General features: G+C 34.9%; 1 protein-coding gene across 12 annotated transcripts in view; it reads right to left on the reverse strand.

The window, feature by feature from the left end:
• LOC106667815 (protein eva-1 homolog C) overlaps window positions 1–27172 on the reverse strand; it is a 618009-nt gene that overhangs the window by 94729 nt on the left and 496108 nt on the right. For all 12 annotated transcript variants that reach the window (XM_024227529.1, XM_024227530.1, XM_014396011.2 and 9 more), the window contains one exon: window positions 9213–9362. In XM_024227529.1, the coding sequence (XP_024083297.1) occupies window positions 9213–9362 (150 nt within the window). The remainder of the gene's footprint in view (window positions 1–9212; window positions 9363–27172) is intronic.

A 27172-nucleotide genomic window follows, 5' to 3' on the forward strand; every position in this document is an offset into this window, starting at 1 on the left:
ATCCAAATTCCTACCATTTTTTCTTTCGCTCCCTCTTTTTTTTCTTTTTTGTTATCCCCTCAATCTCTCTTTTCTCTGTGTGTCTGTCTGTCTGTCTCTCTCTCTCTTTCTCTCACTCCCTCTCTCTCTCTCTCACTCCCTCTCGCTCTCTCTCTCTCTCTCACCATTTCTCTCTTTCTTTCATCTCTCTGTTTACCTACATAACTATATGTATATCTATCTCTTTATCACTTTATCTATCTATCTACCAACTTATCTATCCAAATGCCTACACTTTTTTTCTTTCGCTCCGTCTCCCTCTTTTTTGTCTTTTTTGTTATTCCCTCAATCTCTCTTTTCTCGTTTTCTGTCTGTCCCTCTGTCTCCACCTATCTCTCTCTCTCTCTCTCTCTCTCTCACACTATCCCTTTCTCTTTCTCTCTCTCCCACTCTTTCTCTCCCACTCAGTCTATCTCACCCTCTCTCCATTCCCTATGTAACACCTAATTAGAAAAGGTTCTTCAGGCACAGTTTAACTTCAAAATTTCAAATACAATCCTACACATCCTAAGTTTACCTTTTTTGCCCTGTACACAATCGTGGAATCGGATTTTAAATTGGTCACAAAATGAGAAATTTAAGTGAGAAAGTATATTAAACACGTATTTTTGTCTTTTTAATTGGGCAATTGGTATTATACTGTCTGACTGTGTCTCTCGCATTTTCTCTCTCTTTTATCTATCTGTTTCTGTTTCTCTCTCTCTCTCTCTCTCTCTCTTTCTCCATGATATATAAAAATATATATATATATATATATATGAGGAGGCAAAATAGCCTTACAAATTTGAAGCAGGCTCGTACTCCGACTAGTATAAAAGTGATTTGAAAGTAGCACAATTTTCTCTCCTCTCAGAAAGAAAGTACCAATAAATTAAGAAAAATCTTGTCAAATAAGCTCAATTCAAAATCTGCTTAAAAGTCTGGAACGATATAACAAGGTTATTCTGAAAAATATAGTGTATCTAACGATTTTTTCAATCATTTTGTGCACTTCGTTGTTAATGAAAAATTAATAATTAGTTTTAATTCTATGCCAAATTCGGAAGAAACTGCTTAGGAAAAGCCTCCTAGCACAAGTAGCCTGCAGGGAATGCACTGGAGATCAAAAGTAGCAAAGTTTTGATTAAAAGCTGGCCCGTTGGGATGAACAATCAGCCTGGATGTCTTTTTGTTTTACGGAAAAGTCCTCCCTGCTGGAGACAACCAATTAAAGCTTAATCCCGGGGGCAAAGCCGCGGAGAAATACAATCGGGAAAACTAGCGACGCCACCATATATCCGATGAGGGCCCGTTTCAGCTTTGTTCGGACATGGGGGAAAAAAGAACAGGGGAACATTAATTTCGTCTAATGCCGGGCTAATGAAATAGATAACCGACACGGAAGGGGGAATTAATTATGTCCATTTTACTTTTGCTCTCGTGGGCAGAATAAACATTCGTACAGGGTTAGTAAGTAAATCCGTTGCAAGTTTTCAAAAGGGCGGCGATTTTTTTTTCTATTACGAAACCTTTCACGAACTTTCACCCCCGTGGACGAATAAAAAAAGTTTCTCCTAGAAAAACGATATTTCTCTGTATGTTATTCCGAATATAAGTTTCTATTTAAGTTTACGTTCTTTTGCCTGAAGTTGCGGTTTCTGTACTGTAAATTTACGTAAATTTATCTTTTAATTCATGCATCAAAATATATTCATTATATTTAGTGGTCTATTTCCCAAATTACTTCTTTCAATTAATTAATCTTTTGATGTAAGGTTTTGGTTGAAATGAAAAACCTAGTACACGAGCGAGATTCGAACCGACGACCTTCGGTTAAATACGCCGCTGCTCCACCACTTCAGCTATCGTCACTTCGATCCGCTCTGACACCGAATGGCAAAAAGGAGGGAAAATTCGAAAGGTTGTAGGTTGAGATGGGAAATTAGTGTCCGAGTAGATGGAAATCACGATAGCTCATGTGGTAGAGCAGCGGTGTATTTACCCGTAGGTCGTGGGTTCGAATCCTGCTCGTATCACTAGCTTTTTCAGTTCAACCAAAACCTATATAAAAAAGTTAATTAATTGAAAGACATAATAATATTGTTGATTAATATTTCGTATATTTAACTCTCACAGACAACGAACATCTATTAATCAAAATATTAATATTTAAAAACGTAATTTAATGGTGACTGAAAAATTTCAAGATTAAGATATTCTCTTCTTCCAGTAGATTTCTGAAATGGCATTTTTCTTAGACTGTATTTTTATAACAGTTCATCATATTTATCAGTATCAATGTACGGTGTACGTTATGTAATGAGTAGACCTACATTAAGTCAAAATAACATAGATAATAAACAAATGGCTAATTTTAATGCCCCCATCCATTTATTTACTATCACATTAAATCGTAGTCAAAATAAACAGTAAAAAATGCTCTGTTTACTTCCTTTATTTACTTTTGTTGTGATTAATTCAATTTGTATAAAAAGTAGCATTCCATTCTGCTAGGCTTAGATAGGATACTAGTTTGCTTTCTTGGGTCACTCCCTCATTGTCGTCTTAATTAGAACCGACCAAGCGGAGCAATCCTTCCCTTGAGTTATGACTCAACCACATGAGTTCTTTGCCTCGAGCACCATACACTTCCAACTTAGTCATAAACATAACAAGACCAACCCAATCAATTAGTACAATTCCCTCGTGTGTTTTACATTGCAAGGTAGTTCACCTCATTGGCCTTCAAGATTTCCGACCGATTAAGTGGCTGGCGTGAATTTTCCGGTTTGGTCCGGAATTTCACATGTATGGATTTTTATTTAGAGATCGTGAGATGCAGTCTGGTGTGACGTAGATTTAGAAAAATATTTTCTCTATTGTGCCAACGTTTCGATCTTTGTTTAAATCATCTTCAGGGCTCAAAGTGCGTGTTTTCTGTGTATATATATTCAATACATATTTAATATAGAAAACAGTATTACAAGTTTAAAATAATATTTATAACAAAGCAAATTATATGTAGTTTTTGGTAGATATTCAATAGTTAATAGATGGTGACGAGAGTGAAATCACGGCGCTAAAGGTCCACTCAACCCGCAACACAGCTCAGTTCGTCAAAATGGTAGTTTTCAGCGCCGTGAATTCAGCCATTTATATTTAATACAATACTGTTTGAAATAATTTATATTTTATTTTGTTTTATCAAAATTACTATTAATGGAAAGCTTATTTCATATTTTTTGAAGGTTGAAACCATTCTTTAAAAAAACATATTACTCAAATATTATTTCATCATTCATAGTTCGCTTATTCTAGTTGTTTTCTCTAGGACAGCTATTTGAAAAATAAATAATTTTGAGCAAGCTCGTTATCGATATACGAGTTATTATTTGTTTTATGGAGTAATGAAAAACGACGACATTCTTGCCTAAATATTACGAAAACAGAATAAAAGACATATTGATTTTCCTCTCCTTCAATGAAACAAATCCCAAAGTACAAAAATTATTCTTAGCTGGCGTTTTAAAATATTAACATCCCATAAGACGGATCAGTGGTGTACGTTTAAAATAGAAAAGCATAGCAATAAGTGATTATTTTACTGTCTTCCTCCCCGTCGTTGTTTTCTTTCCCACTATAACTCCGTTCGTTTTTATGTTTTTCTTGTTTTCTAAATATTACGAAAAAAGTATAAAACATGTATTGGTTTTGCTCTCCTTCAATGAAACAAATTCCAAATTACAAAAATTATTCTTAGCTGGCGTTTTAAAAGATTAACATCCCACAAGACGGATCAGTGATGTAAGCTTAAAATAGAAAAGCGTAGCAATTGATGTTTATTTTTACCTGCACTCATACCACAACGGACGATAACTAAAAGCATTTTGATGTATTTGAAAGATTCCTATCCGTCTTCCTCTCCGTCGTTGTTTTCTGTCCCACTATACCTCCGTTCATTTTTATGTTTTTCTCTTAAACCTGCTCATTATTACCTATCGAATTTTCGTTTCCATTATTTGCGAACTAGTTTTGTTCCTTTTGTTTATTTCTTTCTCGCAGCGCATCTTCAAACATTTCTTTATTGGGAATTTTGTTGGGTTTTTGTTGAAAATTTTTACACGTTGTTAATACTTGTTCAACCTTTCTGTTTTGAACGACTTTCCTGTTGATACTATATTCGAACTTTTAATTTCATCGTACAACATCGCATTTTCGTACTTTTAATGCTTTATGTTTTTCACTCTAATGTTAAAATGTTTGGAACAATATAAATACTGGTTTGTTCATTTAGTTTCCAATCTGATAGTTTGAGGTTGTTTTAGTACTGTTTAGACCGCAATTTGTCTAGTATGTTGTTGTAATCAATTGCAATGAAAAAGGACAACATTCTTGCCTAAATATTATGAAAACAGAATAAATGACATATTGGTTTTGCTCTGCTTCAATGAAACAAACCCCAAAGTACAAAAATTATTCTTAGCTGGCGTTTTAAAATATTAACGTAACACGGATCAGTGGTGTAAGTTTAAAATAGAAAAGCCTAGCAATTGATGATTATTTTATGTTTATTTTTACCTGCACTGATACCATCATGATGCAATTGAAAGATCCCTGTCTTCTTTCGCCGTCGTTATTTTTTGTCCCACTATCCCTCCGTTCATTTATAATATCATATTTATATAATTATTATCTTATTATTAATAATTATTATCTTGTTTATATACGTTGGATTTTGAAGGGTGGTATATGAGGAATGGGAAAAAATTGGTACCGGTTCGGCCTGTTTATCCTTTCAGGATTATTTAGGTAAGGATAATTAGGGAAAGGAAAGCTAAATTGTCGAAAAATTAAACTATGTAGAAATGTTTGATGTGTGGAATGTGATGAATGTTTTATATGTGATGTGATGATATATGTGTGTTATTGATATTGAATTTGATTAATGATATTAGCGTAGTTTAATGTTTCTGTTCAGTAATTGATGCTGTGCTTAACTCTGTTGATGTAAACCATTTCAAAAAAGTTACGTTTATGTTTGTTTTGTTCTGTGTGTAATATTTTTTGATTGTTGAAGTCGAAATTGTGTTGGTGTCAAAATGGTGGGTAGCCAGTGTTGTTGGGTTTTGTTTGGGTTTTTGACATGTTGCTTTACTCTCTTATCCAGACATTGGGATGAAATACCGGTGTGCGGTGACGGACAATTTAAAAATTAATTATGTATGTAAAAATCAGATTTATTTATTACTGGTATAAATCCTTTATCAATAATTTTTTATTACTTTTTTACGATCAGAAATATGATTGGTTTAATGAATTTTCAATATAAAAGTAGACAGTTTATATAATGGTCAGCTAGGTATAACACTTTCTATCATAAATGCAAATGATTTGCCTGAAAATCCAAGTGGACGAAGTTGACTCCCATCACTAATACTAATAATTCACCAATTAACGAAAGATACGAGAGGCAATTTGAAAAGTTTCATTGCTATATTAAACCGTCCATTCGGAATATTTATACGACCGCTTTATAAGAAGATTATATTTAAAAGGCTGAAAAGTTCCCCAATTAACTTTTCTCCCTCTCTCTGAATTAATACGGGAAATTACCTCGGGACATTAGAAATTGCCGATTTAGCCATTAAACAAATTGCCAGAACGTGGGGCCCCTCCGAGGGTATTTAGGTAAACATTATTTGATGAAGAGAATCGCCTGTTTAATTGAGCGTGATATAAGGCTATTTACCCTGCCCCCTCCTGGGACCTCCTATGGTATCAATTTACAGGTATAGGTTTAGAATTGGCGGTGCCGGTTTAGGACGAGGCCTCCACTCCTCAATTAGTGGGCAAAGTGAGGTGTGGCTACCCCATCGGTAAGCCTAATGACCTAGACCAGCTACACTTTAAAGGCTCTAACACTCGAAATTGTACGGTTTATGTAATAGGTAAAGTTTGTTAACTCCATTAAGAGATCGTTAGATTATTAGGGGGCGGGGTGGGAGCGACACTTCACTTATCTGCCTTATTACGGCCTCACTACAGATCAAATCACCATGTTTCCTTGTTATTACAAGTATTTAATATTATCAGGAAAGATTAGAATGCTAATGTTGGCCTATATTCACTCTGCTGAGCTGGAGATCGTTAACATCTCGAAAAGACAATGTGCCTTGAAACCACAAAACGTTTCCACAATTTAAAACAATATTGTCGCCAATTTACAATATCCCACGCAAAAAAAGAGAAATTTCGTTAGAGGTTTTACTGAGAACTTAAATACATAAGTATTACAATAAATAAAGATTAAATTTGTTGACGTCGAGAGAAGAGGTCAAGAATAAAGTAGAACAAATAGAAAATAAAATTACGAGACCTCCTAGGATAGATCAGGGGGAGTCACCCACCTTGGTGCCTGAGCGATTCCGAGGTTGTGCTCTAGTCGGGCGCCATCGACTTCTTTGGTCGACGCCCTTACGTTCCCTAAAACTAGTTATTCTCACACTCACTCATCCAATATATACATACATACTCCTATATACAAACACAATCACACATGCATATCCTCTGTCTAGAATCCCGGCCGGGGGTACTCGATATTCCGCCCAGACCCGGCTTAGCGGAGCAGCGGTGGAACCTTGAAATAATATCTGCACCGCCGCCCAGCATAGTCCTATTCCAACATAAACTAAATCTAAACTTTAACCTATGAAATAAATACCCCACTATATACAACCCATTATTCAAATATCTCTTAAAAACCTAAAAAAAAATTCTTTAAACTCGCTGCCATGCTGGAGCATTCTCCTATAATCCGGCGGTATTCCATTTCGGTCCCTTTGCGGGGCCAAGCTGCGATACCCCTCCAACACGTGCGACACCGTTAGTCTGTCATCTTGGCATGCTGGGCACCTAGGTCGACTCGCGCCAACCAACAAGTGCCCATAAGTCGCACATGTGTGACCGACCCGCAGCCGGGTCAGGACAACGCTTTCCCTTCGAGATATCCCCTTCGGGCTCCACCGTCGGCTTGACGGACACTAGCGCGTCAGTCGAGTCGGCCCAACGACGCTTCCACTTGTCTAATATCATATTTTTCACTATTCCCTTAGCGTCGTCAGGCCGGGGTGGTCTCAACATCATCACTGTGAGGAACGAGGGTACCCGCTATCGCGGCCAGGTCCGCTCTCTCGTTCCCCTCCAATCCGACGTGTCCTGGAATCCAGGCTAAAACCACCCTTTTCCCGGCGCGCACCATGTCCGCATATTTTAATTGGATTTTGCCGACCAGTGGATCCCGTTAGAGGTCTTTCAGGACTCTCACCGTGCTGAGGGAGTCAGTGCATATGAGAACAGTTTCGTACCCCATGCCCGACACCCCCAGCATTTCGGGCCAAATCGCGTGTACAAACTGCACTCTCTAGGGTGTGGGTGGGAAGAGCTTTCCTCCCGCGGGTGCTGAAGTCATATCTAAACGGGTTTGACCATCCAAACTAACGCTCATTTAAGTCCATCACTTCTATCTACTTTAAGTAATTTCAGATCACGGCTCTCTATATCAAAACATCACCATACTAAGTCATAACTAGGGCTCCGATTTATATAAAACAAAATAGACAATTATGCACATAAATATGTAAATATATTTGATAAAAATGCAACTTAAAACTGAAAATATGCGAAAACTACCACTAACTAAAATTACCAAAAGAACATTTTCATGTTGAACCCCACTCGGCCAAAGAAGACACATACATTCATTACAATGTCTGGTAATTGTGGCATGATTCATTTTTCAAGTACCTCACAGTTCAGCACGAAAGGTTGTGAAGTTTAATCTGCGGAGAGTTTTCCCAAGATTACGTTGTTTACATATCAGCCTTCAACATCTGTCGTCTCAACCATCAAGACCCAGATCGGTCTATTTTCGATGAAGTTTTTGATTTTATGAAGTGTTTCGTCGTATATAAGATGAAGTGGGATATCCTTGTACTTTTGCGGGGAATGGTTTTCCCTGTGTATTTCTAAAAAAAAACCTTGAATTCAGGGTGGCTTAGTTAAGGAAGGGTATATCAGCTCTAACTAAAGCACGAAACCTGACATTCCAGACCCAGCACTTGTGGCAGCTTGTGTCGCAAAAGTTTATTGACAATTTGACTTCCTACCTTTGTTTTCCTTGCATTTGCTGTCTTTATGTGCTGTGTTACCAAAAAACGTGTTGATACAGGTTTATTACAACAAACACAGTATAAAACGTCTGTATTTCCCTTTAAAGTCTCCCTGGAAACTCTCGCACATACTTTTCAACGTCTTTACGGTGACTTCGGCATTTTAGGAGTAGTTCACAACACACAAATAATGTTTCACGACAGAAAACTCAAGAAAGACTGGGTAAAGCTGAGAAGTATGAAGAAAGCGGGGATAGAGGAGAACTGAGGTCGTAATATTTCCATGAATCCAATTAAACTATTCCAAGAGTACATTAAGAACTGACGTGCCAAATACCGATATGCCGAATGTGTAAAAAAATATGCAATTACAACCCACTTATGCAAAAATATGCATTTATGGCAATATATACACAAATATGCAAAATAAATGTAGCTTAAATTGATTTCAAATACTTGAAAATATATATAGTTTGTTAAAACTGGATGTTTTAGTTAACCAGGAAAAATATGCCCAGCCCTAGTCATAACCAATTAAGGATTTTTGACTATTTCACACACTGAAATCTTATCCCGCGACTTCCATTGCTGAGTGCCGTGTCAATTCCTTTCCATTGCGGCCACCGGTCCTCTTAGGCGTCAGAAAAAAAGTCCAGAGGCGACGGTGGAGATCGAACCCACGACCGCGGGATCTACCAGCCGAGAGTCTAACGCCTTAACCACTCGGCTACCGCGGTCCCCAAGGAAGACTCACTAATGACTCGAGAGAGAAAAATGGAATTTCTCTTCCATTGGTTATTTTTCGTTGTTGCGTAAGAAAGAGTTAAGGAACCACCATTTTAAAATAGCAAATTTTAATTCCTCTTCAGGATAATCGTATTTATTTACATTATTTTAACTTATTTGATAATAGAAGCACTCATAATTATAGTTAGTTGGCTTCTTCAATCAATTTTTCTTTTAGCCTGATTTTGCTTTTAATCGAGTCATAACTTTTAATGGATTTAGTTTGAGAAAATTACTTACTTTCTTCAGGAACCCCTTGGGTTTGAGGGCATTGGACGCTTTCGTACTCCGTACGGCCGTAACTTGCCGAATATACGGCAATTCTCGAGTTTGGGTTGCAGTTCAGCTGGACGACTTCGTTCTCACAGGCTATTTTACTTCTAAACTCATCTGAAACAGAAAGGAAAAACATTTGTTTTAGATAGATAGACACTTTTATTTACAATATTATGAACAAACACAAAAGTAATAATAAAAGAGTATAAAAAAAAAACAATAGCCGAGACCGTCTGTCAAATCTCACGTCCTTTTCAGAAAAGAAAAGAAATTGAATACAACACGAAAGTAATTATAATTACCGAACATTGAGCTTTAACACAAACTTAACTAATATCAAAATTCTTTTTCTGTTAAAAATACAAAATAATATAAAAAATAAAAGAAAAATAAATAGCTTGATTAGTAATTAAAATTTTTAACTAAAGAATTGCTTTAAATTGATGCTTTCTCTACATATTTTTTTTAAATTTAGTTCATGGGTTCCGTTTAAAAGATTAGCTACGGCTAGATCAGATAGGTATTCAGAAGTAAAATTGTTTTTTCTGATGGTCTTTAATATTGGACAACGACCCAAAAAATGGAAGGTATACTTTTTTTCTATCCTATAAGTAGAGGTAAATTCATCCCGAGATGTAAGGTTTATACAGGGGGACTGGCGATAAGTGTCGAAAATTTCAGGAGGTTTTTCTATTCACCATATCCCCTGTACAAATCTGAACAGATAAGAAGTAATTTCAGATTTTGGGTGTTTTTAATTTTTCGACTTAGGTCCACTAAATTGCTTATAAGCTTCAGAATTACAGACCGTAGAAAAATCTGATTTGTGTCACCTAAAAGAAGGTTAAATGTTCTGTAAGCAAACCTATTTACATTCCAATTGATGAAAAAATTCTGCACGAAAAATTCAGAAAAAATACAAATGTTATAATTTGGAATTTTTTTTTTAAATGTTGGATCTGTAACTGCTAATTACTACAAACTCCTGTAGCTTTGCAAATTCCTCAAAATTCTCCATTCAATTAGCTTCCAGCGGTATACCAACTTTTTGGATTGCGCTTCTGGAAGGTCCAAAAATTTTGCATTTTGTTGAAAAAAACTGGTGTCGATGAACTCTTTCAATTTTTCAAGGAAATCCGTCTGGCTCTTGACTTTCATGTCAGTTCTTTATTGTTAAATTCAATCATTTTGGTTTGAAAAATGGCAAAAAGGAGGGAAAATTCAAAAGGTGGGGTTGAGATGGGAAGTTAGTGTCCGAGTGGATCGAGGTCACGATAGCTCAAGTGGTAGAGCAGCGGCGTATCAAGCCGAAGATCGTGGGTTCGAATCCCGCTCGTGCCATTGACTTTTTTATCTCAACTGAAAACCTTAATTAATTGTAAGATATTAATTGGTCAAGCGGACCACGAAGCTAGTGAATTTAATAAGTTTAAAATTAAGTATACTTCACTAAAGCTCTCCGTGGCCATTTCATTTGTCGCCAAGAATCAAATTGATTACACGACATTTGAAAAATGGCAAAAAGGGGGGAAAATTCAAAAGGTGGAGTTGAGATGGGAAGTTAGTGTCCGAGTGGATAGAGGTCACGATAGCGCAAGTGGTAGAGCAGCGGCGTATCAAGCCGAAGATCGTGGGTTCGAATCCCGCTCGTGCCATTAACTTTGTTATCTCAACTGAAAACCTTAATTAATTGTAAGATATTAATTGGTCAAGCGGACCACGAAACTAGTGAATTTTAGTTTATGTTATCAGATGTAAATTATCTCCATGTCCAAATGAATACCAGCAGTGAGTTGATTTTTTCTTCATCAACATCACCCTCGTAAAATGGTAAAGGTACAAATCCTTTCCGACGGAAATATCCCAATCCCTCCATTGTGAAACACCAAGGTTTATACACAACGCACGTGTACTGGTTTCGGTATCATGCCGACAGAATGCAAAGTTTCACTGGTTGCCTCTTTTTTCGAGTGAATGAACCAGTTTCCCTCAGCCTCCGTTGAAGTCGTTGGAAGGTGCGATCTGGTGGAACGAGTAGCATTACCGTTGCAGAAACCGTATATGAAATGCATATCAGCATGATGTGCATTAAGAAACGAAGACATAATTGAAATAACCACCTGAGGAAGTTGTCAGCTAATAACATAAAACTTAACTTAAAACAGCAAACTGATTGAATTGTACATTAAAGAACTGACTCGAAACTCAAAAGCCAGACGAATTTCCTGGAACAATTGAATCTGCCTCCCTTCACCGAAACCAATTTTTTCAGCAAAATTTTTGGGCTTTACTGAAGTTGTTTAAGTTGGGTATACCGCTGGAAGCTAAATGAATGGAGAACTTTTGAGGGAATATGCAAAGCGACAGGTGTAGTTATTAATCCAACATTTAAAAAAATTCTACATTTTAACATTTTTGTTTTTCTGAATTTTTCATGCACAATTTTTTCATCAATTCTGGAATCTAAACAGGTTTCCTTACGGCAAATTTAACGTTCTTTCATGTGGCACAAACCAGATTTTTCTACGGTCGGTAATTCTGAAGTTTATAAGCAATTTAGTGGTCCTAAGTCAAAAATGGTTGGTGGTTAGTGACCGTGAGTCGATAATTATTCAGAAATCGTGAGATGCGTTCTGGTGTGATGTAGGTTTTAGAAAAACATTTTCTTTATCGTGCCAACGTTTCTTTATCGTCTGGGATTTACAAACATTGTTTAAATTTGTGTATAAATTTAAAAAAGTTAATTTATACAATGCAAAAATATATATTTTTTATATCCAATCAAAGTATTTCTGCTTTTTTCCACATCCTACATGTATTTGTTAAATTTAAACAATGTTTGTAAATCCCAGGCCCTGAAGAAGACCTCAATAATGATCGAAACGTTGGCACGATAAAGAAAATGGTTTTTCTGAAACCTACATCACACCAGACCGCATCTCACGATTTCTGAATAACTAAGTCGAAAAATTAAAAAACACACAAAACCTGAAATTAATTCTTTTCCTTTGAGATTTTATAGGGGCGGGGGTTTATAGGCTGTTTTTGTTGCATATGGTGGGTAGAAACACATCCTGAAATTTTTGAAACTTATCACCAGCCACCCTGTATTTAAGATTTAATAATTCCCCTCGAGTTTTAATTATTAAACCCAAATCATCCGTATTTACACACAAATTTATATGCACATCTTGTCTTATTTGCCTATATACTGTCCTTCAAGCGCCTTTCTTCTATGTTTTTTGATAAAACTTTATCTTTTTATCCTTAAGACGCAATCTATTTTTGCCCCACTTTTCCACAGAACCTAAAATTGTGCGATCGCTTACCTTCTTCTTTCAACAGTTACATTTGCGTTAATTTTTTTATAAGTGCTAAAATGTTATTTTTAGTTTTTTAAATATCAATATAACGTTATATTACAAAAGTATAAGATTTTAAAGGTAGGTTAAGTTTAAGTTTAAATTAAAATGTACAATGGATGATATTTTCCCACTATTTCTTTTTTAATTTTCAGTGAAGAAATTTCTTTCAATAGGCCTTTCTTGAGCGAATAAAGTAGAGGGATTTAATTAGAGGGTTATTAAATTTTGAAAAGAATCTTGGAGCAGTTCTGTGAATAGCGACTAGTTTAAAAAAAAATCTAATAACTTTTTTTAAGTATATCTTGAGTACTTAGGGTTTAATTTTTGTAACGGAGGATTGGGAAAATTTTATTTTTACCACGTGCTATCCGGTTGGAAGGATATTTCTTTTTTGTTAAATCATTACATTTTTTAATGTCGATTCTCATTTATCATTTTTCTTTTCTTTTTTACATAATGCAGATTGTACTTGGTTTAAATTTGCATCTTCAGAAGAAAATTGGTTATTTATATAATCGAATATATTTCACTGCTAGTAAGAAACTGACTGGGTTGATCTTTTTTTGAACCGACAAGTTATTCATTTTTCCGCTCGGTCTCCCAAGCGAGGTGTCGGAAAAAAAATTATCCTTCGTAAGAATTTCCCGGGAAGAGAAATGTTTCGACGTAGGAACTGTTCTAGGAAGGAGGTTACATTTGTCAATCGTGATCGATACCCTGGGAAAAGAATCCGATGAAAGAGAAGGCCAAAACAGATTTGCCCTTGCACAAAGGGGTCGTCATTTAAATGGAAATCTCCGTTTTATCACAAACACTGGGATAACGTCGGGCTTTCGTTTTAAATAACGACGTTTAACTCGGGTCTTTGAGTTTATAATTAATAGTACTTTAAGCCAAGCGTTTTCGCTAAAATGTTTCAGTTTATCTAACTTAAAAGTTAAGCGACACCCGCGAATAATCAAATCATACTCGTTTTGTGTGTTTCGCAGTGTCCTAAGATTGAATTTGTTCTTGTATGAGAAGTATTCAGCTTGCTTTGCAAAAGCTCCTACATAATTTAGATCATTGATAGCCCCTTCACAAGGACTTTTCCGCAAGTTTTATCAGAGGCGTCTGGCTTCGCGGTAGAAATTCATTTTTCGGGTCGCAGGAAAAGATAAGAGAAGCGATAGAAAGCTAAAATCTAGGTCGGTGGATCCTCTTCCCCGATTCGAATTCCAGCATGAAAAACAGGAAGCTAGATAAATAGCAGGGACTTAATAAAGCTCCGTAAGCTAGTTAAAATGGATTCCTCTAATATGGTCCTGGCTTTGTTATTACGAGTTTCTTTAACGAATATATTCTTTTTTTTCTCTCTCTCTCCCACTCTCTCATCCCCATTCTAGAAGAGGCAGTTTTGAGACTTTGTGGGCGTCGAAACTTTCTGAATGACTTAGGGCAACCTAAACTTTCTCCAACGAAAACAAGTAGAGAGCTAGTATCATCAAGGCTCTTCGCTAAATGGATCAAATAACTTTTATCTCGGGACTGAAAAATGACAACCGCCTTGATTCAAATGGCAACACAACGCAAATTGTGTTCTTTGAATGCGAGAAAAAAATTATCAATTTTCAATATAATCATGCCCAGGTTGAAAAGAACCTGCACTCGTAGGATTTGCAATGGAAATCTTGATATTTGCTGTAGTGGCAATCATCGGATTTGCTCTCGGCGAGTATTGAGCCATGGCGAAGTATCAAGAACATCATTTTTGGATATTATGAAGTTTATCGCGACTCGAATCTCGCATGAAAATACGTGAAAATGCAAACGAGTCTCTTTCCCTGTAAAAAAAAACCTAATACATTAGCGAGCCCTGGGTTGGTTTTTCGGGTTTTTACACATAGACTCATTGACTTAATAATTCATTATGATTATACTTTGAAATTAGATATAAAAAAATTATCGACACACAACACCAAAATTCCAACTGCAATACATTATTTACACTCCATTGCATATCCAAATTAATCCCTAATATGTAGACGATAAATTATCATATTTATTTTGGAAAATACATACATTTACGTACGATGTAAATATACTATTATTAAAGGAAATACACCATATACTATTACTATTATGTATTATCTATAACCAGACAGGACGTGAGATCACCAATTTTACTGAACGGTTTTTCGGTGATACTAGGTCGGCAAATATTTAAAACTTATTTGAAACGTACGTAGTGTTTTTGAATTGAAAAAATTCATCCAATTAAATTGCAAGAAAACATGACCAATTTTTGCGGGTATGGGATCGCCGTTTTTGTGCGATACCAGGTCAAAAATTATTAGACATGTATCGCATCGTCTATTTTCTAAATTAATTTATATAAAATATTGTTATAATTGTCGTAAATTATTGCAAAAGTGTCAAAAATTTCTTCTCAATGGACCCTAGGGATCGAGAAAAATTCTTTATGTAATTTGCAGTTTTGTCAAATATGTTTTCTGCCTTTGTTGTGAATGTGTTGAACGTTATAACTGCTTTTTACATCAGATAAATAAAATATAATGAAATTTTATGTTATATATGATCAATTATATTATTGTCAAAGAAATCAATTATATGCAAGATAAATAATCATCAGTTGTTTGTTCTTTGTTTGAAAAATAAGAAATTGTTCTACAGGATCGTATTTTTAGTAAGATTAAATTTATAAAATGCTATATAAAAAAAAGGAAGCTTCCATTAAAGTAGACAAAAACTTATTTTAAAATATAAAAATTTTAAGTACCAATTTACACCCCTAATGTTGAAATGTTAGGGAAAATGAAAAATGGAAATTTTGGGCTGGAGGGATTTTTTTACTTTGATTTTTCCCGTGTCCTGATGTTCAAAGCAATAATAACTCTTCTGGAGATGATATGTCTGTAAAATTTATACAACCAAGACCTTACATACAAAAATTAATTGAAATAAGTAATTGGTCAATTAGACCACTAAACATAAATGGATTAATGTTTATAAAATCCATTAGAATTCGTGGTCCTATTGACCAATTAACTTTTTTCAAATAATTAATATTTACGAAAGCCATTGGTTGAGACAAAAAAGTCAATGCCACGAGCGGGATTCGAACCCACGACCTTCGGCTAAATACGCCGCTGCTCTACCACTTGAGCTATCGTGACCTCGATCCACTCGGACACTAACTTCCCATCTCAGCCTCACCTTTTGAATTTTCCCTCCTTTTTGCCATTTTTCAACTTTCGTGTAATCTATTTGATTCTCGGCGACAAATGAAATGGCCATGGAGAGCTTTCGTGAAGATATGTCGTGGGTTCGAATCCCGCTCGTGGCATTGACTTTTTTGTCTCAACCAATGCCTTTCGTAAATGTTTATACAATGTTGAAAACCTAGATTTTTTTACTTTCCAGACTCTGTTAGCAATGTTTGACTTTATATAAATGATAAATGATGGAGTGAGTGTGGTGTTCAATCCTTTTTAAAAAGGTAGTTCCTACTCACAGTTAGTAGTTTTGCAACGATCCGGATTTCGAGCCTTTTAGCTCATCATCAGGTTGAAGGATTTCTACAACCACGTCTCTCGACATGAATTTCCAAAGTGAACCCGCTGATACCTCCGCCAACGCGACGTTCCAATTAGCAGCTGATTTTTTTAAAGGCGCTCAATTTGAACTTGCAAAACGCGGAAATTATAACACAAATAAATATTATACTAGTAAATACTTAATATTATTAAATTACTATAAAAATAATAACAATTAAAAAAATTAGTTTAATTATTTGGATTAGTTAAGTAGTTTAATTATTTACATATTTAAAATGGGAGTTAGATCAAAATCTGTTGTATTTTTAAGGACCATCTAAAAGAAACAAAACATAATTTCAATTCAAATCTATCCTATCTGTGAGTAGGAACTACATTTTAAAAAGTATTGTTTGATTTTATGTTTTAGTGAATTTTTATTGAATGCATCCTTATAATTCTCACTTTTACAGACATAAAATCTAAACGTTGTTGACTAAACATATGACATAAAACTAAACAAACAAACTTTCTAACATTTGTCAAAACGTTGAATTTGTGTAAATTCTTTTGGTGTTATAAATTTTTAAGTAGAACAACAGGGCAGCGTAGGAAAAAAATACCATCAAGCGGATTAACAAAGTAGGATAACATACCATTTTTTAGATAGAAACAAAGTAGATATTCGTTTTTACTCCCCCTCACAAAAATCCCCTAAATGCAATTTTTTGCTACAATGAAAAAGTTCTCAACAATTTTGCCTTCCATGTAGTTCCGGTTGTTTAAATACAAAACAGAAAATTGGATAATTTTAAAATGATGTCACCGATCCTATTGGGTTGTCCGGAAAATAATGCAGGATTTTGGTATTAAACAAAAAAAAAGAAACTAGTTACTTTAAAGCAATGTTCTTTAATCAAAATAATTTCCCATACTCTCNACATTCATACAAATGAGTAATCCTGTAAACGTAAACAGAATATTTTATATAGATTTTTTTTAATGAAAACTTAAAATCCTGCATTATTTTCCGGACAACCCGATACCTACAATTAAAGTTGTGTAGAAGCTTATAAACTACACGTAATGGCATACGCATCGCCTCCGTAAATGAATTAGTATCGAAGGTAATTAATTAAACCTTTGTGTTTTTTATTTTTATTTCATCTTTATTTTTCTCACGTTTAATGGCGTAAAAATATGAACCTTGTTGGCATCTCGGCACAGTCTAAAATTAAAGTTAACCAGGTATTCAACGGTTGTTTTATCGTTAAACTGAGATAAAATTGAGAGGAATTATCAAATTTTAAGTGGAACATGACGCCGAGGAAAAAAGCTTCTAAGCGCTTAGTAAAGTCGGTTAACGTATTCTTTAAAAACGCACAAAATAAATATTCGTTTTTTGCATCTTCCTGAATACGAAATTTTTCGGGAAGTCAAAGAAAAATTTTGCCTTTCAAAAATGGTGACAATTTAAAACGACTCCACTGATTTCATAAAAAATCTGATATCATTTACAATGTTATAAACTACATGTAATGGCATAAACGCTGACTTCTTATATAAATTAAAAATGAAGTTATTAAATACAACCTTGGGTTATTTTTGTTGATTTTATCCCGATTTTTCTCAGACAAAAAATCTAAACATTGTTTACATAGCCTGAAAGTAGAATAATTCTGTTATTAAGAAGTCAGAACGTTGACTTTGTATGTTCCAGAGGAGTTAAAGATTTTTAAGTGGATAAATCGGAAAACAGAGGAAAATATATATCTAACTCAAAAATTAATTACTTTTTGTTTTCCATCAAAATTTATATTTATGGACTTTCGAGGTGCGTAGAGCTACATTAGTTTCTTTAATTGTTTTACCTACCTACACGCAAGAATGGCACAATTAAGCAATTTCACTTTGAGCCCTGAACTAGAATAAGCGAACTATGAATGATGAAATAATATTTGGGTAAGATGTTTTTTAAGGAATGGTTTCAACGTTTAAAAAATATGAAATAAGCTTTCTATTAATAGCAATTTTGATAAAATAAAATATAAATTATTTCAAGCCGTATTGAATTAAATAGAAATGGCTGAATTCACGGCGCTGAAAACTACCATTTTGACGACTGAGCTGTGTTGCGGGTAGAGTGGACCTTTAGCGCCGTGATTTCACTCTCGTGAACATGTGTTAACTATTGAATATCTACCAAAATAACATATAATTTGCTTTGTTATAAATATTATTTTAAAATTCTAATTTTGTTTATTATATTAAATATGTATTGAATATAATATCCGTGACACATCTACACAGAAAAGACGCACTTTGAGCCCTGACGATGATTTAAACAAAGATCGAAACTTAAATTCACTAATTTCGTGGTCCGCTTGACCAATTATTATATTACAATTAATTAAGGATTTTAGTTGAGATAAAACAGTCAATGACACGAGCGGAATTCGAACCCACGAACTTTGGGTAAATACGCCGCTACTCTACCACTTGAGCTATTGTGACTACAATCCACTCGGGCACTAACTTCCTATCTCAACTCCACCTATTGAATTTTCCCTCCTTTTTGCCATTTTTCAGATGCCGTGTAGTCGGATTGGATTCTCGGCGACGGAATGAAATGAAATGGCCACGGAGAGCTTTTGTGAAATATACTTCATTTTAATTCATTAAATTCACTAATTTCGTGGTCCTCTTGACCAATTAATATATTACAATTAATTAAGTTCACGATAGCTCAAGTAGGAGAGCAGCGGCGTATCTGACCGAAGATCGTGGGTTCGAATCCCGCTCGTGCCATTGGCTTTTTTTATCTCAACTAAAAACCTTAATTAATTGAAAGATCGAAACGTTGGCACGATAAAGAAAATGTTTTTCTAAAACTACGTCACACCAGACCGCATCTCATAATTTTTGTTTATCCTCCGTGAAAAAACAAATTAGACCTATATAAAATAACCTTGAAATACATACACAGAAAAGTTCTAAAAAATATTTAAAAATTTAAATAAGCTAAAAAAATTAATATTCTGGGGCCCATTCGAAATTACTCTTCGACATTTGTCTAATATTTTTCTAGTTCGTTTTGATCAAAAAAATTTAGACGCCTCTCCTTAAAAGAAAATAACGATAAACACAATTTTCCTATGTTTTCAGTCATTAGGTCTCGTTATGAAAGCGCGAAGATCAATTATGCCAACATAACTGCAACAAAATACACACATAAAAACATTTAAAATTAAACTTTATTGCAAATTTGGCCAGGTTTTCTTTGAATTTTATTTAATAAATTACCAAAAAAAAACCCCAAGACAATGCGATATTTAGACAGCACTATTAATGTTCCCTTGTACAAACTTGGGAACAATGGTAGAAACGACCGGTAAATACGGATATAAACAACACGGCTTGCAATATGTCAGAGAGGCAAGCAATAACAGTAAATACGGGGGTGGGTTGTTTCAAACCGGGTAAATCATTTCGAGGGTTGTAACACTTAAGTGTTAGCCGGCCGAGGGTAAATCATAGGGGCTGAAAACCGACGAAACGCCCTCCTCAACGGGCGGTTTTCTGATTTCCTTTCGAAAATCTATAATCCGTTAATAATTTAAAAATGTAAAAATAGCAAAATCAGTTTTCTGATTTGTGAATACACGACAAGTTTTACTATTAAAGAAACACCATAAATCGATCATTGTTTGGAAGATATTCTACGTCGATCATAAATGTTAAAAAATATACACTATCCTGAATTTGTCTAGATGCGATAAATTCTTCTTCTAATGGGCTCATCTTTGAAAAGGCCTTAGAACCTTGACAACAACCCAATATTTCAGACACTCCTATTGTATGATCCCCCGAAGAGGGGCAAATACTTTAATTCTATTCAAAGAGGTTAGATTTATTTCTCCCGGCACATAATTCACCCTAAACAAACAATTAATGTTTATTTATATTAACTTTTTTTAATATGCGGCTCACATTTGTAAGGAAACCATTATAATCGACCTCCTCCTAACAGCCCTGTTTTTGCCAAAAATGAACACATTAAGAAGATTTACAGTTGTGATTTTGGTATTCATAGATTTTGAGTAACTAGAATATAGACGTTCTCATTGACAAGGTGGTTTTATATACTTCTTTCATCCCAGTGTGAGATAAACAAAACTCGGAAACTAGTTGTGCTTTTACACTATTAACAAAATAAAAAATAAGTTAAGGAATTACTTCAAATTCTATGAATATCTGTATAAAAATGACACGTGACAAAAAAATTAGACTTCTTGTTCCATGCCTAAATTATTGTTTGTTTTTTATTTTAATTATCTTATTTGTACCCTGTACATATTGCGCAAAACTGCTGCCAATGTTGCTCTGCATGTATCCTATGCCATGAGATGAAACCAGCCAATCCTGGCACTTAGTGTGAAAGAAGTTAAAGTAAGGAGGTCGCGAGACCACCGTGGACCTGGCGCGTTCTCGGGATGGAAATCTGTAGAAAGGGCTCAATAAGGTTAGGATCGATAAAGTGTTTGGCGTGAAACTTTTGGGATCGTAAACGTATCAGTGTATTGAAACGGGATGTTGAGGGCGTGTGGAACGCGAACTTAGTGACATGGAGCTTTGACGATCTGAGGAAATTTGACAGAAAGGAATGGATGCGCTGGATGATAGATGACAGAACCCCACAGTTCCATTCCATATGTCCAAATAAGTCTTTTGTAAGGATAGTTTCGTGCTGACGGACAAAACTGATTTCGCCCCTTGAAGTCGTCTTATTTGTTTTCTGTTCCTGTGCCTCTTCTACATGTTTTCATGTCAGTGTGTTTTATCTGTAGGGCTAAGTATTTGACATGTAGTCGGCATTCCTTTGGGGTTGATGTACAGTGCAAGACTGTTTTTTCAATGTGAACACTGAGTACATGTTTCTTCATTCAGTCTTATCCTGCGCGTTTTGCACTAGCCTTCAGCAAGCTGTGTTCTTGGATGTTGGAGGTAGCTTGTGTTTAGATAGGATGCGATTTAGAAAAAAAATTGCAGGATTGTCCGCGTGGTGATGATGATATTAGGGTCTGCATGTAACAGTGTAAATGGTTTATAGGATTGGATAAAAACTGCTCCCTGGAACTGTAATATCAGCAGTTATACAATCTAAAAAGTAAGAAAACTTCCAAAAGTGAATGTCTAACCAGCAAGATGTCAAAAAATTACAGAAACTATTGAGACAAGAATATTTTTTATTCTAATTTAAAAAAAAGAAAAGACCTAACTTGCTTGGAAACTGTCTGAGATAGTACTATTGAACAAAAAAAGAGGATCTATTTGATGTCAGACACTGTAGGCCTCTATGAGTTAATGAAAATTTCAGCAGTTTTCTTAGTTCGCACTGCCTCATCAGTCTTTCGCCCATTATCGGCAAAATATTGAAGGAACTACTAAATCCACCTGACCAAAGCAATACTATCAATGTAAATATAATAATATTACATCATTAAAATAATATTCATTACAAATTCAGCTTTTGGATTTACCACTCAACTAGATAAAATATAATGACATTACAGGCTTCATTCCCAACTCCCTTGAGCGAAATTAATAATGCTCCGGCATTTTCTTGAATGCATATGTTTTTCTCCTGGTTTTACTAGGGTCTGTTCTCAAAGTTCAAGCGCATTTTGCCAGCTACCTAAGATCGTATCTTTTAGATCGTCACGTCGAAATTTCCTAGAAAACTTCAATACCTCCTATCCAACCTATTGGTTTAGCTGACGCCTAGGGTGGCGTCCTTACTCCCTACTTTGTTCAATTTACACCTCCTACTCACACAATCAGCCTTGATTTTGTCGATGTTAAAGCAATCCTGTCTCCGATAAATATTCCGTCACAACTTGGTAATATCTAAAATCAACTGCACAACCTTGAATTCTTGTTGCACCATTCTTGACCCAAGTTCAATATTTAGGACTTTACGGAGGTAAACGACTGACGTAAAGCACGTATTATACAAAAATGCAGAATGTAACCAACGATTAAAATATATTTTTTTTTGCCTTATGATCTTTGCATATTAGCCATGACGAATTCTTATATATGTTGTCCAAATTGGGGGTTATTGGGAAGAAAGGGCCAGAGGCGACGGTGGGAATCGAACCCACGACCGCGGCGTGAGAGTCTCTCATGCTAACCACTCGGCTATCGCGGTCCCCCTGATTAAAATAATTTAAAAAAAAAACAACTGCTGGACAGATGATCAAGACCAACATACATCGCTCAAATGGAGATGGATTTGAAGACGGAAGGTGAACGAAAGAGTCGGCGACATGGACACAAGTCGAGAGAAAAGATATCAAGAAGACGAGAGGTCGATTTGGACGTCCAATATCGTCGACCAAAGGAGAAAGGAGCTATGCTTTGCCTAAGGACATGTTTCACGTTATTAAGCATAGCAGATTTTTGAAAAAAAATCCTAGTTAATATTGTATTTTTTTCTTTTTATTGGCCTTATGATCTTGCATATTAGCCATGGTACGAATTCTTGTGTGTTCAAATTGGGGTTATCGGGAAAAAAGGGCCAGAGACGACGGTGGGAATCGAACCCACGACCGCGACGTGAGAGTCTCTCATGCTAACCACTCGGCTACCGCGGTAGGGTTAGGATGGATCGATAGGTTGGTATGAAATTTTTGAAATCGGGAATGGATCAGTTCGAGGACAAAAGGAACGTTGAGGTCTTTGAGGATAATGAGGTTAGATACGTAAAAAGGAGCTTTAACGATTTGTCTGAGGACTTTTGATTGGAAGGACTGGATACGCTGGATATTGGATGGTTTGGCGGAACCCCACAGTTCCACACCGTATGTCCAAAGTGGCCGCTTGTATAGGGATTTTGGTCCTAGTAGTCTGCGTAATTGTCCAAGTCTTCTGTTGAGTTGGTATCTTATAACTCTTGTGTGGGGATTCCACGTCAGTCTGCTGTCAAGGTATAGTCGTAGGTATTTGACTTGAGTGGAAGTCGGTATCTCTTCATTGTTGATGTATAGTGGAGGGCAAGACTGCTTTTTCAAAGTGAACAACATTGGATGCTATTTTCTCCATTTAATCTTCTCCTCCACTTTTTACACCAACCTTCGATGAACTCAAGGTGTTCTTGGATATTAGAGGAAGCTTGGGTATGATTCAAGTTAGAGGACAAAATTACGTCGTCCGCGTAGGTGGTAATGATGATATTGGTTTAATTATTTGGACGTTTAAAATTATTTATGTACACATTTAAAATGGGAGGTAGATCAAAATCTATTATATTATTAATGATTTACCTCCATGTTCAATTTTACATTTTTTAATTTTAAATTTCTCAAACTAATCTAGTTCTGGCTCTTTGTTGAAGCTATGTAACACTGTTGTATTAAAATTTGAATTTAAATTATGTTTTGCTTCTTTTAGATAGTCCTTAAATTCCGAAAATTTGGTAACTCTCGTTCCGCTTTGCCCTATATATTTAATGTTTACTGTGATTAGGAACTATCTTTTTAAAAAGGATTGAACTCTGCACTCACTCTATCATTCATCAGTGAAAGGAGTAAGGGCTAGGAAAGGGCTATTTTTTCAATCAAAAAAACAATTCCCTTTCTGTCCTCCATGTGTTAAGAGCTGTCTATTGGTAATTAAGTAAATTTCGTGTACACAATTCAAGTGAGTAAATTTTATATTTTGACGTCAAAAACTAAAAATAATAATTGTATTTTAATTTACAAAAGGGTTGTCACAAAAAATATATTTTATAAAGAAAACTAAAAGAGATAGCATTTGATTTTAAAAGTTATGTTAAAATATTAATTGTATTTTCTAATTGGTGGTCGAAAATTAATAATAATAGCAATAATAATTTTCTTCATTTTACTTTTCTTTATAAAACGAGAATTAAATTCGATTTTAAAATTAATGTTTGTAGATTCTGAAATAGGTTTTATTATAGAATAAAAGATTCTTTAAATTAAAAATAATAATTAACAAAAGAAATTGTAATTTTTTTAAAATAAATTGTAATAAAAGATTTACATTTAATTAATATTTTGGTCTCGTATTTATTTTGGTTTGAATTGAATATTTGAATGGAAAATATTAAAAAAAAGGTGCCTGATCAATAAATTAAATTATTGTAGTCAGGTCCGATCGTAAGAAAACCTCTGGGACCTTGTTTTCGGTTCTCCGAATTCAGGGTTGGGCCCAAAACAGAAGAAACGCTTACAAAATTGTATCTTCTCGGTAATGTTAAAATTGAAAAGTTTCAAAATTATGCATTGCGGGGTTACGGTAGTGGCAACATTAGTAACCCAGATTTTAACATATTAAAATTGGCTGTTTCTAACATGTCCAATATCGCTATTTTTATACACATTGTCTTATAATTTTGGCGTATTAATCATTCAAGAAATTCACTAGAATTTCTAGTCTCAGCCAGCGAGGGTAGCGGTAATTGGAATATTATCCAATTAAAATAGTTATAAGCGAAGCTATTAATTTTTGGAAATTTGCTATTCATAATTTTTCGGTCTTATTTCAGTTTTAACTTATTCCTGTGCACTTCCCTTCGGGGAGAAGGCAAAGGAGAAAATCTTTTTACTGATGACCTTCATTATCAAAAATACATTTTTGGAACAGGCGAAATTTAAAAAACCATCGTTTAATTTTCATCTGTAAATGCAAACAATTTTTCTTTGTAATAAAGAAAACATCGGATTTTGTTTCCCTTATAGTAATCTTTATATGAAATCAGCATGTAGAGCAGTCATTTTCATGATGTTTGCGAATCGATCCGTTTCTGTTGACTTTGGATATTTAATCTGAAACATTATTTGAGAAGGAATTGAGATTAAAAGCGTAATCATACCACACACATGTAAAGCCATGTTAATAAAAGCCGATCCCGAATATTTCGACGTTTTATCCAGAGGCAACAAAAGTAAACACGACAATGTTGAACAGGATTAAACCAAAACGTTTACTTTATTTATTTACTGGCTCGTTCTGCCGAACATAAATTGTTCGTACTTTTAGAAGAGTTTCAACTTTTTGTCATCTTCAGTTTGATTTGCTTAAATATTCTAACAATAAATCAAAATGCTAAAGAGGGTTGGAGATGGTGTGATATGATTCGGAATAGTTAAAAATAGATTGGTGTAATCAAGGAGAGATAAAATCATTCTTCTACATATGGGGAAGAAACTCCTCCAGATTGATACACTTTTCTCAAATTCTGTTTGATCAATTTAACTCAAATTCTACTTACATGATTAAAAAAACTAAGTCAATATAATTTGATAAGAATTTAAATTTTGCAAAAATTGTAAATTTTTTCAAACCTTAACCTATTTTTTTGTAAAGTATAAATGTGTAGAGATTAGTGACCGTTAATCGATAGTTATTCAGATATCGTGAGATGCGGTTGGGTGTGATGTAGGTTTCAGAAAAACATTTTCTTTATCGTGCCAACGTTTCGATCTTTTATTGAGATCATCTTCAGGGCTCAAAGTGTTTGTCTTCTGTGTAATTGTGCCATCCTTGCGTGTCGTGTTGAGAGTGCACTTGTGCATCAAGAAAATTGAAGTCATGAGGTTAAGCTTTGTTTTTGTAACCTGTTAACATTATTGGCTAAGGCGGTCGCAATATATATGAGGATTGAAAACTTACTATGGCATTCAGGGTGGAACACCATATAACCCTAGGGAGATGCGAATGGGAGAAATTACATGTGTTATTCCGTGAAAATATATATTTTTTATCCATGTATATGCATGAGCCACTGTTTATTTATTTAAATTTTATATGTTTAAGTTTAAAGAATCCAAATTAAACGTGCAACAAATTTTGTGTTTTTTTGTGTGTTTACTTGTTATGGACAGAAAAACTGCTAAAAACATTGTTAATTATTGACAGCAACGAAAGTCAAAGATGAAAAGCGTTTTTTTTTACATTTCATTGAAATTTAACGTCAATATAGCTTGCGTTTCGACGGGAGAAGAAGGTGTGTATGAAGGAAACCATGCTTGGAAATGGGATCAACTCATAACGTAAAACGGGGGTTGAAACACGTCGGTTTGGGTTTGGGAATTGTGCCCCACGCGGGACATATAGGACTTGCTAATTTAATCCCCTGGAAGGGAGAAAAGGCCGAGGGGGTTGTAGGCATTGGGAAATAAAGAAAAATGGTGTTAAGTCCGGTATCCCCTCTCTCTACAAACGCTAATTTATACAAATGGCTACCACATTTTACATCTGTAACAGTTCGGGCCGGTGCCAAATTATTTCCCCGGAACAATTAATTCAATCCGGGGAACATATAAATACGAATAAATGCCGGATGAAAAGAAGAGAAAAAAATACTAGGTTTGACTGGGGGAGGCAAATGCGAGATGTTCTCACGTCCGGGACACATTCTTCCACTTTGATTAAGGCTGAGCGAACGGGGTCAGGTGAGAAAAAAGCAGAGCGATTCAGCATAAAATGGTGAAACTAACGACCGGCATATTCATCGCCTAATTCATCACGTTGAACCTTTTTCCGATTTTTTTCTTTAATTTCTGGTTCATTGTTAACAGAAATGAATTGTGATACATTGAAACTAACAAAAAAGGATATCACTTTGTAGGTTACAGCATCGTTTTCTGAAAATTACATTAATTTTCTTTGTTTTTCTTTTTATTTGTATATATCCTAAGTATGTTTTGTATTATCGTATTGTCGTACCATTATTTTGGAGACTGAATAAATAAAGGACAAAAACAATGTCGTGTCGTTCTTCAGTCAATCATTCAGTCTGTATAATGTACAGAAAACCTCTGAGTATGGCAAGGCCAGTATAATTTTTTCGGTTTTCTAAGGTAGTACAATATCTGAGGCCTGTATTTCTTTAGAAATTTTTAATTAAATTTATTGATTAAATAACAATTAATTAACGTTTTTAGTTGAGATGAAAAAAAGTTAATGGCAAGAGAGGGATTCGAACCCACGACCT

The sequence above is a fragment of the Cimex lectularius genome, unplaced genomic scaffold, assembly GCF_000648675.2.
Source record: "Cimex lectularius strain Harlan isolate CLEC.00 unplaced genomic scaffold, Clec_2.1 scaffold87, whole genome shotgun sequence".
NCBI classification, from domain to species: Eukaryota; Metazoa; Arthropoda; class Insecta; order Hemiptera; family Cimicidae; genus Cimex; species Cimex lectularius.